At 36.8% G+C, this 14511-nt stretch overlaps 1 protein-coding gene across 1 annotated transcript in view; it reads left to right on the top strand.

Moving 5' to 3' along the window:
• The window catches only part of LOC124165680 (DNA polymerase zeta catalytic subunit), a 36377-nt gene extending 24636 nt beyond the window's left edge, over window positions 1-11741 (top strand). The window contains exons 16-24 of the mRNA XM_046543161.1: window positions 729-842; window positions 2010-2223; window positions 2338-2481; window positions 2611-2862; window positions 3227-3340; window positions 6623-6813; window positions 9383-9646; window positions 10300-10609; window positions 11414-11741. Coding sequence (XP_046399117.1) covers window positions 729-842; window positions 2010-2223; window positions 2338-2481; window positions 2611-2862; window positions 3227-3340; window positions 6623-6813; window positions 9383-9646; window positions 10300-10609; window positions 11414-11554 — 1744 coding nt within the window. The 3' untranslated portion in view covers window positions 11555-11741. The remainder of the gene's footprint in view (window positions 1-728; window positions 843-2009; window positions 2224-2337; window positions 2482-2610; window positions 2863-3226; window positions 3341-6622; window positions 6814-9382; window positions 9647-10299; window positions 10610-11413) is intronic.
• The last annotated feature ends 2770 nt before the right edge of the window (window positions 11742-14511 follow it).

The following is a 14511-nucleotide window of genomic DNA, read 5'->3' as shown; positions in this document are numbered from 1 at the left end:
CAATCCACTGGTTGCAATGCTGGAGTCGAAGTCATTTTGTATCATTAACTTCATCATCCCCGAATGATGGAGCATCATTGCGCAACGACTCACCGTGCTTTCGTCCACTGCAAGATCACTGAAGACATGCCACAAGCGCCTGTAAATATGTGAGATACCATGGTTTTCTGCCAAAAGACACTCAATCACTGCCCGTTGTTAGGAACTCACCTCCGTTACATACGCCATTTTAACACCTCCAAATAGCATAGTCATCTATCAGAAGTCAGTGTAGCTATACGAGACAAAGTAGGAATGTCTGAAAATGATCAACAAGAAATGCCAAGTTTTTTCAACCAAAATTGGCCGTGAAAAAAAATGGGATTCATTACTGATTGAACTCGCCTCGTAGCTGCCATTTTTTACTGCAGGTATTTACAAGATATAAATTTGGATTACAGTAAGGTGAAGATTCTAAGAAAAAAGCACTTGTCTTTTTCTTTCCGCAAGAAATATCTGTAATATTTTTGTGTGTCCTCTCAGACTGACATATTTTGTCTCTCTTTTAAAAAAATTACTTTCTTTTTTCTGTTCATGGACCTTCTATTCATGAACCAATCAAAGCATTGGTTAAATATTTCTAGATTTATTGAGGTATTTTGTAACTACATAACTCTTTATTATATTGCTCTTAAGTTTTGCATTAAAGATCATATTGGAGGCTAATATTTTCCCTCTATTTCTTCTAGGTTTTATGCAGATCCAGTTATTGTTTTAGATTTTCAAAGTCTCTATCCATCTATGATAATTGCTTACAACTATTGTTTTTCTACATGCCTGGGCAGAGTGAAGCATTTAGGGCAGTAAGTTGAAATAATACAGTTCCTATTTATAAATTTTGAAACCTCAGAGTTATATAGGTCACTATTCATTTAATATGAAAAAGGCTGCTGTAACCTCTTAAAATATGGAGGTTAAACTCTCGTTACTTCCTGTTTATTTTCCAATTATGAGATTTTAAATGATCTGTGGGAAAATATTGTAACTAATGAGGGTTGAGGAGGGGAACTTAAAACCATTTCCCTCCTCTGGCAAGATATTTTTTGCAATAACTTTAAGCTGTAAAAGCTCCAAATGGAATTTTATACATATATTTATCGAAAGCTGTCAAATATGTTATGCACAATAGATAATAGGGTGGTTTCCTATTATTTTTTTATTGCCTATATCGGAAGATTATTACTCCTGGAGTACGTATTTCACGCTTTTAGATTTTTAAATGACGATATCTATTTTTCGCGATTAAATGAAAAGTGAAAATTTTCAAGCGCGCCAAAACGCGACGGGTAAGGAAATCTCTCCGTGTGACGTATTTCTGGTTCCCCCTCCCGTCTTGTGAGGTGACCTTGATTGAGGCTCTGAGCGCTGATAGGATGCAGGATGCTAGCGGGTAGCTGAGTACCTTGCTGGCTGGTAGCGCTTGGCTTAAAAAAGGTTTATTAATACATTATCAAACGAAGAAAAATTTCCGACCTTAGCCAGTTTTAATAGGTGATTATGAAGACATGTTTCCCTGAGCTCTGTGCCTCATGCATGCATTGGTAACCTCAGACGATGTAAAACTCCTGTCTACTCGTATAGAAACTAGGTCCCTGTGACGTCACATGGAGTGGCATCGCATGGGCGCCAATCTGGCCCTTTTCAAATGAGGATAAAAATGGACCATTGCCATTCGTCTAAACCGGTATTTCTAAAACAAAATAATTTGTATATGTATTATGAATACAGTAATGGTAGGTAACAAATCGCAATCAATGCCTTTCGGTTTCTTTGATGAAGGAAACTACCCTATTGTCGTATTTCAAGGAAAAGGAAATGATTGTGCCTTGGTCTTTTTTTGTGTTGATTTTTGCATTTGTAGAGATAATTACTATCAAAACATACATTGCTTACTTAAGTGGGAGATCCAAAAAATTATTTGCACCCATGAGAATGAACACAAAAACAATTACTTTATAATTTTTCTTCAGGCTAGGTCCGTTTGAATTTGGTTGCACAAATTTAATGGTCCCTCCAAAAACAATTGCCAAATTATTGAATCAAAAAGGTGATACTGGTGGAAATCCATCCTACCTCAGATCAAAGATAAGCTTTTCACCATGTGGTGTTGCTTTTGTGGGGAAAGAAGTTAGACATGGTGTACTACCAAAGATGCTGTCTGAGATATTGGAGACGAGACTAATGGTATGAACTTTCCTGCTACTTAGAAAAATTTTTCTTGCCCTTTATCCAAAATTTTTGTCTTGTTCTGGGTGTACTGTGTATTTATTTAACTCATACCATTATAATTTATTTCAGGTGAAAAAAGCTCTGAAAGAGAATAAAGGAAACAGAGTTGTGGAGCGAGTGTTAAATTCCCGTCAACTTGGACTTAAGTTAATAGCCAATGTCACCTATGGGTATACTGCAGCAAATTTCTCAGGGAGAATGCCATGTATTGAAGTGAGATTGAAAAATGACCTTACATTTATAATAAATTCCATATTTTCTATCCGTTATTGAGATTTTTTCCATTATTCTTTTCTATTGCATTCTTGAAAATCCAACGTTCTTAATTATGCCTCTTTGCAGGTTGGAGATAGTGTTGTTAGCAAAGGCAGGGAGACTTTAGAAAGGGCGATTGCCATGGTACATGATAAGTGGGGAAGCAAAGGTGTGAAGGTGGTGTATGGCGATACAGATTCCTTGTTTGTATTAGCAAAGGGATTCACAAAAACAGAAGCCTTCAACTTAGGCGCTGAGATTGCTGAATTGGTCACAGAAAGTAATCCAAAACCTGTTAAACTTAAATTGGAGAAGGTGTTTCAGCCTTGCCTTTTACAGGTACAGTTTATTTAACTCAATGAATTTCATTTCTGGGGGGAGTGTTCTTGACCCAGTTTGGATAGATTCTGATCGGTAGCCATTATATGTGTCCATAGTTGAATATCAGTAGTTGACAATACAATCATAATTTCATGTTGGAAATTTTCCATTACACTCATTATGTGGTCTCATCCCTTCATCAAAATGAAAATTTTCAAACACACTAAATTCCAATTGTGTGGCAAACCACTCAGAATAAAGCACTCACAAAAACCACGGATCAGAATAATTCCAATCAGTGACAAGCACATTCTCCACAGCAACCTACTAACAATTAGAATTTTTAATGTTTCTGGAAATATTTTTCATGTTAATCATGAAGACGAAGAAGAGGTATGTTGGGTATGCATATGAGACCCCTGATCAAGAGAATCCAATATTTGATGCCAAAGGAATTGAAACTGTTAGGAGAGATGGGTGTCCAGCTGCTGCCAAGGTTAGTTATTCTTCTTTGTATAATGGGTTATGAGCGGAATCAATTGGGATGGGATTCCCATTATTCAATTTTTTTGACTATTTCATTTTCCTGTTTATTTTGCATCATTTGTATAATGCATATGTATTTGGAAAGTATTGGTACTACATATGTTGACCATTGATTTCTGTTTACATGTGCATTATTTAATATTCCATTTATACATGCTATGTGTATTGTATATACATATGATTTTGTGCAGTTACAGCCATTTGGTGTTCAACTAGAGGGGCACAACTAAAGGAGAATGCATCCATATTTCAGTAGGGTTGACTGAAAATATATATTAATTCAGTTGCAGAATATATGCTTGTTAAAGTCTAAATCTAGCTTTATTTAGCATGATTCATCCACACAGAGATTTATGGTCATAATTTCAATAGTACATACATATATCTTAACAATTGAACTTCAAAAGTGGTGGTGGGACTACAGCTATTTCTGTCCTTTAATCACAACCAATTAGTATCATGTATGTACAGTGGAACCCTGATCTATCTTTCCCGCATTGATCATTTTCCCACTTTCATTGTTCTTCGTTCCTGGTCCCAAATAAAGTTCCATACAGACAATGTAATTTTTTCCTGCATCTATCGTTCCCCGAAGTATCGTTTTCCCACAATGATCGTTTGAAGATCGCAGTCCCGACATATAATTTTCCCGCATCCATCATTTGACAAAAATGAGGCAAAATATATATACAATGTGTCATTTATGGCTAGTAACAACAGGTACATAGTTTGAATCTTCCCTACGAGATGGAATTACCATAGGGAGAAGCTCAGTGCCATGGGATAGTAACATTAGCGCATTTCCCTAGATCCCCTATCCCCTTCCATTCAGCATTCGCCTCCCCCCTCTGAGTCTTTTCTCTTCTCCAAAATGAAACAAAAGGTCCCAGCTCATGCAGGGATTGTATTAGGAAGACCTCAGCTTCGAAAGAAAATATAAAGTTACACAAGAACAATAGAAACACGTTTCATGCCTCTCCCATTCTTGCCCACTTGAACTTTTTCAGCCTACCTGCTTCAAAGTTCCAAGTTTCTGGAGGTCAACTGCTGCACGAATCACCTATTAGCCCAAAAGTTGTCTAACAATGATTTTCGGCAATTGGTATTATACTTTTATTAGATTGAAATATTAGTAATGTGCACATAATTAAAAAAAGAATGAGACCAAACACGACGTATTTCTAACGTTATTTAAGCATTTTAAGTACGGAAATACATAATTGGAAAAATATGATGGTGATTTCTGGTGAAACACGATATACTCACAGCTGAGCTTCTCAGCAGTTGATGCAGCATTTTTTTTCTGAAAACAGGACATCGGGTTACAATTTACAAGTTATACTAAAAGTCTCACTTGTCCGGGTTACTGACAAAGCGATATCTTCTCAGGATATTTTGTTTCTCCCTACTAGCAACCTGAATTTATCTGCTCATCTGGCACTATGTTATTTATAAATGAGTGGGTAAGTTCAAGGGCCTACCCAGGATCAAAACTAGGGGGGGCAAGCCATGGTTGTTCAAGTTGTAGGTAAGATTTAAGCATGGAAAAGGTTAATGAAATCACCATTTTAAGGAAACTGTAACAGCTCTTTCTTAGTTTTTTAAATTATGTGCTTGAAAAAATATTATTTTCCTTAAAGACATTTGCGATTTTTGCTTCTAGGGGGGTGGGGGGGGGGGGCAGCTGCCCCCTCCTGCCCCACGCTGGGTACGCCCATGGGTAAGTTGCCTTCTCTTTAGGACAAAAAATTTCATGGTCCAGTCATATGGTCATGCTTAACCCTCTACAGTATGCTCTATGTATGCCATTTGAGATAGCATTAGTGGCAAACTTCATCTCGTACGAGTGGTTCCGTATTTTCCAGGGTGAAAACACTCGCAGGTTTGACTTCAAACCAGCGAGTGTTTTCTGTGTGGGTTTAACAAAGTCAGGTTTCATTTTTATTATTTTTATTTGTCTTTGGACCATGGCCCTTCCGAAGAAACAAGTAAGAACTGTAAAAAATGGATTGAAAATAATTGAAGATGAATAAAAGAATCTGGGCTAGAAGCATGTGAATATTGCAGAATGCCTGGGGTTGTCCACTAACACATGCCAGTAGGGGTAGAGCGAGCTGCCTGGTGAAAACAATAAGTGGGATGAAACCGAGGATAAGGTGGGCATGCCGCTGACAATTAACGGAACATTTTTCACGCTTCACACGCTGCATCAATTATATCAAAAATATATTTATTAGAAAGGAACATTTCAAATAATAGACTATTTTTGGCCTTTGTGATCCATCTCACTAACAATAACTGCACTGGCGAAAGCAGTTGTTTTAGGCATAACATGCACATTGCTCTGATGTGTGCGCGAAATGGCGTTTGATGGATAAGAATTTTTACATCAGACAGCAATCCATGATAATAATTTTGCCGAACGCATAGATATGGGAATTTGTTTTTCCCCCGAATCATAAAGGACTTAAATAAACGCTAGTCCCAACCTTGTCAGAGCACTTCATTTTTTTTTTTTTTTAAGTTGTAAACGGCTGGTGTCCTAACACCCCTTGCCACACGCCCTTTAGGTGGCTCGCGGGGTATAATGTAGATGAAATTGCAGTGCAAATGCCGAGCGGAGTGCAAACATTTTTTTAGCCAGGTGACATGGATAGGATATTTTTAAGAGATATATAAGTTGAATCAACAATATGAACCAAGTGTTTCGATAAAGTACTAATATTCCTGTAATCAGATAAAATATTGTTTGAATCCTTTCATGAATATCATAATTAGGTACTCACTAAAATCCTGCATTTCCTGGGGCATAGGCAACCTGGCCAAACATTCCCTCATTGGTTTTTTTCCCACATTCATCGTTTTTGATGAAAAACAATAGATCGAGGTTCCACTGTACATATAATAGTGAGAATATTTTTCTTGTGGTTTATTTGAAGGGTGTTCACTAAAGACCATGCCCTCTCAAAATTTTTTGGTACCTATTTATCATGAACCCATGACACCTACCTCCCACCTTGTTGTGGCCGTAATGTGTATGAAGAGGCTGAAAAAAAATGTTTGCTTGTCTTTGTAAATTTCATGTAATTTTTGCATTCAAAAAAACTTTATTTTGATTTGTATGATTTTTTCCCTTCAGCTGTAGTTTCGTACCATTTTAGTCGTCATGCACTAACCAGTTATAGAGCATAGATTCAATGACGGTTTTCACATTAAATGATTTTTTTTTCAGATATTAGAGAAATCTCTACGTCTATTGTTTGACACCAGGGACGTGAGCTTGGTAAAATTGCATGTTCAGAGACAATTGGGAAAACTTTTAAGCGGAAGGTTAAGTTTACAAGAGCTTACCTTTGCCAGAGAATATAGAGGAGCATCAGGCTACAGGCCAGGTGCTTGTGTTCCTGCTCTTCAGCTAGCAAGGTAATTAAGGCAGAACTTCTGCCGATATATCACAATAGTATTTGTTTGTAAATTTCCCTTATGATGAGTAATTGAAATATATGATAATACAGACTTATTCCTGTTTCAAAAAGTATCTTTTGATACTTGATGTACATATTGAAGTGGATGGAATGTTAATTAGTGTAAATGGGTGTGTCAACCTTTTGGCTTGTATGAAATTAAAAATGGAATTTATTAGGTATTCAGTCATTTGGTTGGTTGAAAATATGCTCGCCTATCATTCTATTAATTGTCAGAGAGTATTCAGTTATGTGGGATTGAATATTACTTACCCAGTCTTTTAAATGAGATTTTAAAATATTTTTTGAGCTGAAGCATGTGAAATTATGAAAACAGAAATCAGTGTTTATAACTTAATGATACATATTTGTTTTTTTTTTGGTAAAATATATTCCTTTAGTTCATTGTAAAAAAATAAAATAATTGATACGAAGGCTAGTAATAATTCAATTACATCTTAGGTTTCTCTCTGTCATATGGGCAATTGATGGAGTTTTTAATTGCTATATCCATTGAAAGAGTAGCCATCTTCAGTTAGGGCAAATGTAAGGTCATCGGAGGTGTGGGCCTGAAATTAGGAAAGTCTAGAAAAAATAATCATTTTAGTCTTAAATATTTTTGATGAAACACGTGTGTTTGAGAACATGCCCTGAATTACGGTGCATACATATATCATTCATATATGTATGTATGTACGTATAAGGATCAGAGAGTTTTCCCAACCTCGCAACAGTTTTTGCATCCCTACACCCTACATTGATCTTAAGTTACCGCTAATGATTATTTCTACATGATTTCTCAAAATGACAGAAGAATCATCCACAGTTTATACAAAAACCAAGTAGCGGTGATAAAATCAGATCCCAGTTGTGAAGAAGCAAGAATTAGAAAAGGAGTGAGACAGGGCTGTGCTTTGTCACCTGTAATTTTCAACGTTTATATCGAGAAAGCTATTAATGAAATCAAAGAAAAGACTTCAGGAGTGAATATCCATGGAGAACAAATTAGCATGCTAAGATTTGCTGATGATACAGCCATCAACCACAGGATCACTAGCGACGGGATAAGCAAGAAAGAAATTATCAGTGGAATATCCCAAGCAAAGAGAGAATTCCACCAAAAGAGAGACCTGATAACTGTAGGAAAATTAAATATGGAAGTAAGGAAACAATTTATAAGAACCTACACTTGGAGTATGCTCCTGTATGGAAGAGAGGCATGGACAATGACAGAAGTAGAGAAAGCAAGGATATAGACCTTCGAAATGTGGTATTACAGAAGAATGATGAGGATCAAATGGATCGACCTAATTACCTAGTAATGGCATAGGCGGATCTAGGAGGGGGGACACGTGGGCACGTGCCCCCCCAGACCCTTAAAAATATGCAAGATCATTAATGTGGTCCCATTATCATTGCGTTCGTTTTGTATTACAAGGTATCCTTGTGCCCCCCCCGCCCCAGAACAAAATCCTGGATACGGCCTTGCTTGTGCCCGCCCCCCCCCCCCTAAAGGAAATCCTGGATCCGCCCCTGAGTAATGAGGAAGTCCTAAGAAGAGTAGGAGAGAAAAGCCTCATGAAAACCTTAATAAGAAGACATAACAACCTCATTGGCCACATCTTCAGATGGATCTACCAAGTAAGTAATAAGAAAGTCTTTAGAAGAGTAGTAAAGATTGAGAGCCTAATGAAAACCTTGATAAGAAAACATAGCAACCCAATCACCCATATCTTGAGACATGATGGCCTGATGAAGACAATCGTTGAGGGATAAGTGGATGGCAAGAGGGGAAAAGGAAGACCTCGAGCAAAATAAATGGAACAGGTAAGGAAAGATTTGAAAGAGAAGAAATACATAGGTGTGAAAAGATTAGCTGTTAGGAGAATTGAGTGGAAAGCTGCATCAAACCAATCTTAGAATTGTTGACGAGTGATGATGGAGGATTATTTCAACAAGTATGCGTGAGAGACAGGAAGGTAAACCCAAAAGATGGATATTGCTGCCTACTGAATTTGATGGAATTTCCCTAAGAGTCTTGATAAATACAATTACCTCTTGTCACCAAGAACAATGTCTAGGATTGCTAATGGTAGTCACCTAAGGTATGTGAGGGAGCTGGTGCAGCCCCCCTCCTAAATGAGGCTATGTATATATCACTGATCTCTTGCAGAATTATTGCAAGACCAAGCCTTTCTCTCTCTTAGAAGAAACAGTTGTCTTTTTTACATAGATGATGTGTACTCGCTCCACCAAATCAAAATTGATCTCAACATTGAAAGGAATGTGTTATCTCAATGAGAGTTCTATGAATGAATATATGCATGTTTCATTCAGATCAAAGTAAAAAGTTGAATCATCATATCCATGTGGCCATTCTCATTTGGTGATGAAGGTATTAAAAATTCTTTGTGCAGCAAACTTCCATTTTGATTGTGTGTTTGGTGCCATATTTATTGATATCATAAGTATTATTTACTTTTTTCATTTGTATGTCCTAATGTAGTTTACTAATTATTCCTTTGCAGACGCTGGCTCAGCGCTGACCGAAGGGCTGAGCCACGATCTGGAGAAAGGGTTCCTTACGTTATTGTGAATGGTCCTCCAGGATTGCCACTGTTTCAACTGGTTCGCTCACCAAATGAACTGCTTAATCTGGGCACTGATGCTTGCTCGTCAAATTCAACAGTCCACTGTCAACTTCAAGTCAATGCCCATTACTACATCACCAAAGTTTTGGTGCCACCTCTTCAGCGTTGTTTCTCCCTCATTGGTGTTGATGTTGAACCATGGTAATTTGATTACAGATCTCATTTACTACCACATTGTGTAATTTTTGGCTTAAAATAAATTTTGAGCCCTAAAACAGTAGTGGAATCAGCAGGGTAAAAGTGGAATGAAGTTTTTTTTTTATTATCATACATACATAATATATTCTCGATGCTCTTATAGTTTTTTCTGATGATAGCTAAGCAATGCAGAGGGACCTTATTTTGATGTAAAAATTGTTATAACCTAAATATCAAGTCATGTTGGTTTATTTAAGATAAATTAAATCGATATATGTATATATATAATGTACTTTTCCACAATTTTTGTGTTTACCCTACTGCTTTCAGCACATTTTGCCAAAGTAAATCCTGTAGGATTTTATAAATTTGCTGAAACCTGTTTGGCACAAGTAAAAACTGAAATATTACAATGCATATACACATTTATTTAAGCTGAGAATTCCATAATTTTAAAAGTCAAACATCTATGTATAATATGTCTGCTATTGAGTGTTTTTCATTTATCCTTTAGTTTTTCACTTGTTGCCCAAATGTATGCTTTTGTGAGTCAAGCTTTATTTTTGTCTAAGGGTCTTGGTTGGCATTCATCTCCTTTTCCTTTTACATACTAATACCATTTACTTATACTTTTCATCTGAATTTATCCTTTTCAGGTATGCAGATATGCCCCGAAAGCACCGATCATTGCTACAGCCCTCTGCTACTTCATTTGGGATAAATGGCAATGTAGATTCAAAAAAAGCAGACGGAATGAAGGCATCTAATCCAGTGATGCCGGGATCAAAACGGAGCACAATATCAGAATACTTTGTCACATCTGATTGTCTGTCATGTGGAGTGCAGCTAGATGTGAAAAATCGAGCGTCACTTTGCAAGGCATGCGTGTATAATTCTCAAAGCACATTGTTGAACTTGATCGGACGATGCAACTCTTGGGAAAGAACATATTCAAGTCTGAGTAAGGTAAGTTTTACATTTGTGGGAGACAGTGATTTTTTAAAATTCTCTTCTCTGTCATAAGTGGCAATGTAGCTTCAAAAAAAGCAGATGGAATGAAGGCATCTAATCAAATGCTGCAGGGATAAAAACGGAGTACTATATCGGAATACTTTGTAACATCTGATTGCCTACGTTGTGTGTCTGATACACTACCTCATATGGGCTACTGCATCATGTAACCAGTAAAAGTGAAATTACCGTATTTCTCCGAATATAGTCCGTCCCCCCCTAATTTTGAGGCTTCAGTTTTGGGAAAAGTTAAAAAAATGTGTTTGAATATTGTCCTCCTTTACTTTACCTGGGGCATTTTTGGAAAAAAAGGGGACTATATTCAGACATATACGGTACATATTTTTTAAAACTTTAGTAATGATTATCAGTAGTTATAATCCAAATGGTTATATAAAAGTTATTTGATTATTTTTACTCGATTAAAGTCAACTTTCTGTGGAGAGATGTAGTGGAACAACATCACTAATAATCAAGGAAGATATCGTATTGCCCACATTGTTAGTACCCGATGATGTATAACAATTAAAACAATTGTAGTACTCTGTTAATAAAATTGTGACAATACAATATCTTCATTGACCATTTTTTACTCAATTACTGGCCTTGGCTGATGATTATGCATATATTTACAAGATGATGTGCAATATGTGGGCGAGATCTTTACAAGAGATATTTTCTGTTCATATTGTCAAAGATTTATGCAGTTTACTTCTAAGTGCATATGTTGTACAAGTATCCTTTGAAATTACTTTTCAGCTATGTCAAAGCTGTTGTCAAAGGATGGAACGCATAGAGTGCACATCATTGGACTGCCCCATTTTATATCGAAGACATCAAGCTTTTGCTGAATTGGAACAAGCCCATACTTTGCGTAATGTCCTTGAACAACTCGCATGATTATTCTGAGGTTTTGTTTTAATCTGATATCCTTCTTGTACATAATATTTTATTGAAAGAATTTTATTAATCATTGATTGTTAAACTTTGTGTATATTTATATTTTGTTTGTATGCATACTATTTTCCTACGATGTTGATAGCCTTGTGAATTGTATATTTTTTATAAAATAAATTATTCGTACTTATTCCTTGAATTTACTAAATGTCTCACAAGGAAGAAACTTTTGATCAATAAGTTTTCCTTGGTAGTGTTAACCATTGGGCTACAATAATTTTCCTGAAGATTGCATAAAAATATGTTTCCACAATACTATTGAGAAGATACCTGAGGAGACCGAAAATGTTTCCCATGAAGAAATGAAGTTTCTTCCATGTAATATCTTCAAAAATGTTTGAGTACATTCCCACAAAAATATGAATTAGGTACCAAATTTAAAATGCCCAGAAGTGCTAATTTAAGATAAAGTTACAGGGCACAAGTAACAATTTTTTCGTCTTCAATGGCTATGAAATTAAGTCTGCAGCAGTAAATGAATCAGGGCCTGTCTAAACAGGCACACTCTAAAAAGAAGACGGTTCCGGTTGACAAATTACAATACCATTCATTGTGAAAGGCATCCAATCGAATATGCTCATTAAATACGTTTTTCTCCACAATACCTTGTTGAACAAAGATGATGTTATACCACCCACGTTCAGTTCTTCCATTCAAAAATTTATAATGGAATTAACCTTGCATGACCTTATATTATCTACATCTCGAAGCATTCATCAAACTAAAATGAGTACATACTGAAGGATATAATCATGAGTCCTCTAGTTAAAACTTAATAATAAAATGGTCTTGTTTTAATTTTTACCAATGATATCTTGTGAATGAAGCATTAGCTTCCACAATGAAAGTAAGAAGCTTGAATTTGAATGCTGAGGGATTCAAATATCTTTCATCGGCACTGCCTTCTCTGTTTTTCATCTTTCCAACTCTCCTATGGTTGTTTTTTCTATCATTTAAAATTTGATAAACAATAATTTCAAATCCTTGTAAAAAGTAAATTGTTTTTTTTTTTTTTGGGGGGGGGGGGATTTCAATGCTGTTCAGCTGTAAGTCAAATCAAACTAGCGTACATTAAAACCTCCACATTGACAAAGTTAAAGGGATCCAAACTTCCTTTCTTCTTAAATCCAAGGGTTTGTACAGGGTAGGTTGCCTTGTGTCTCTAAGCACTAGCTAGCTCTGGCAGTTATGCTAATATCCTCAAAAACAAGTATCACCACAATCAAATTCATAGTAAAACGGGCAAAATTTCCACTGGGTTTCTTTCCACAGAGGTTTAACGTAATGATGAATGTTACATAGGCAGTCCAAAACTGTGTATAGACAATCAATTTAACTATCAACCTAAGGATTTACCAAGGAAATGAAGCCCATTCCGACACGCACACCACAGAAATGATTACGAGATCTTAAATTACAATCATATTAGCACCAATGGGGCCCTGAACCAATACCCATGCCTTATCCCACTCTGCCTTTCAACTGCCTTCATGCTACAAATTAACTCAGATTTATGATACTATGGTTTTCATCAGGATCTTCAGTAAACTTCCCTCTTCTGATTAATCTAATAACCCTAATAATTCTTTAGCAGGTGCTTAATCTGCCTGGTTCCTCCATACCACATTAACATTCAAAATTCCTTTTCCTTTAAACCTTGGTCTTCCATGACCTCAAACAATCTTTGATTGAAGTGAGAATCATCACATAATTTCACACAGATGGCAAATATTAGAGTGTACCAAATAAAATATATGCATCATATCAGGAGAGATAATTTTGTAACCTTTCCCTTGGCCCTCTACCTTAAGTGCACATATTCCATTGCCCCTGAAGTTGCTGTGGTGGGAGTAATTCTCAATTACTATCAGTAGGAGCACCCATACCAGATAGGTTGAAGGTTAGGAGCCGGATAAAATGTAGAGTGTGATAGTGCCATGTAAAAAGACATTGTTGCAATGAATACGGGGAAATCCAACCTACTATCTCCACCCCGAAAACATGGAGTACAATCAAATGAGCCCCTCCCAAGGTTCAATGAGGTAATTCATTGAACAGGACCCGTCTCCTAGCGATGGGTGGGTGTCACTCACGCCAGTGAGGTCGTCAACATGCAAAACCCTTGCTGACTCATCATCAGCAGCTTCCAAGAAAGAAGACCAAGAAGATGAAGAAGGCAGCAACGGACATAGGGATATGGAATGTTAGAGCAGGTACCAGATAATAGCTAAAGGAACACAGAGAAAGGGAGACTGTGCAATGTGAGGCGGAAGGATATGTAATATGGATTACTGGAGTGATGGGTACATGGTCATATACAGTGGCGGGGATGGAAGTCAACAAGAGGTACCTTTTTATTAAATGGGAATATGGGTCAGACTTTGGTAGGCATAGAGTCAGGTAAGTGATAGGATACTGGTGGTAAAAATTGAGGTGCGACCCATCAACCTTGCCGAGGTTCAAGCGTACATGCCAACTAGCAACCATAGGGAGGAAGAAGGAAATGGAATTTATGAAGAGCTGGAGGATACAATTAGGGAAGCAATGGGTAATAAAATTCTAGTTGTGACAGAAGACTGGAAAGCTTCCGTCGGATGAGGAAAGACAGAGACAAAACAAGAGAATTTGGATTATGAATCCGTAATACTGCAGAGAGAAAAAAGTGGATACGATAAAATACTGGAGATGTTTGAGATGCTGGTGAGGGAAATAATTGAAGAAATAGAAAGGAAAGACGAGTGGGAGAAGTGGGGAAGAAAGAGATGTTGACAAGTTTTAGAGGCAGGAAAAGCAAGGTATGGGAAGGAAGAGAGTAGAATTTGTAGATAGAAATATGAAAGAGGTTGGACCTTGTTGTGAGTTGAGGAGGAAACTCCAAGCTGGGACAGAGGACCGGACAG

The sequence above is a fragment of the Ischnura elegans genome, chromosome 9, assembly GCF_921293095.1.
Source record: "Ischnura elegans chromosome 9, ioIscEleg1.1, whole genome shotgun sequence".
Lineage (NCBI taxonomy): Eukaryota > Metazoa > Arthropoda > Insecta > Odonata > Coenagrionidae > Ischnura > Ischnura elegans.
Note: the sequence above shows the minus strand (reverse complement) of the source record. Positions and strands in the feature narration are given on the sequence as shown.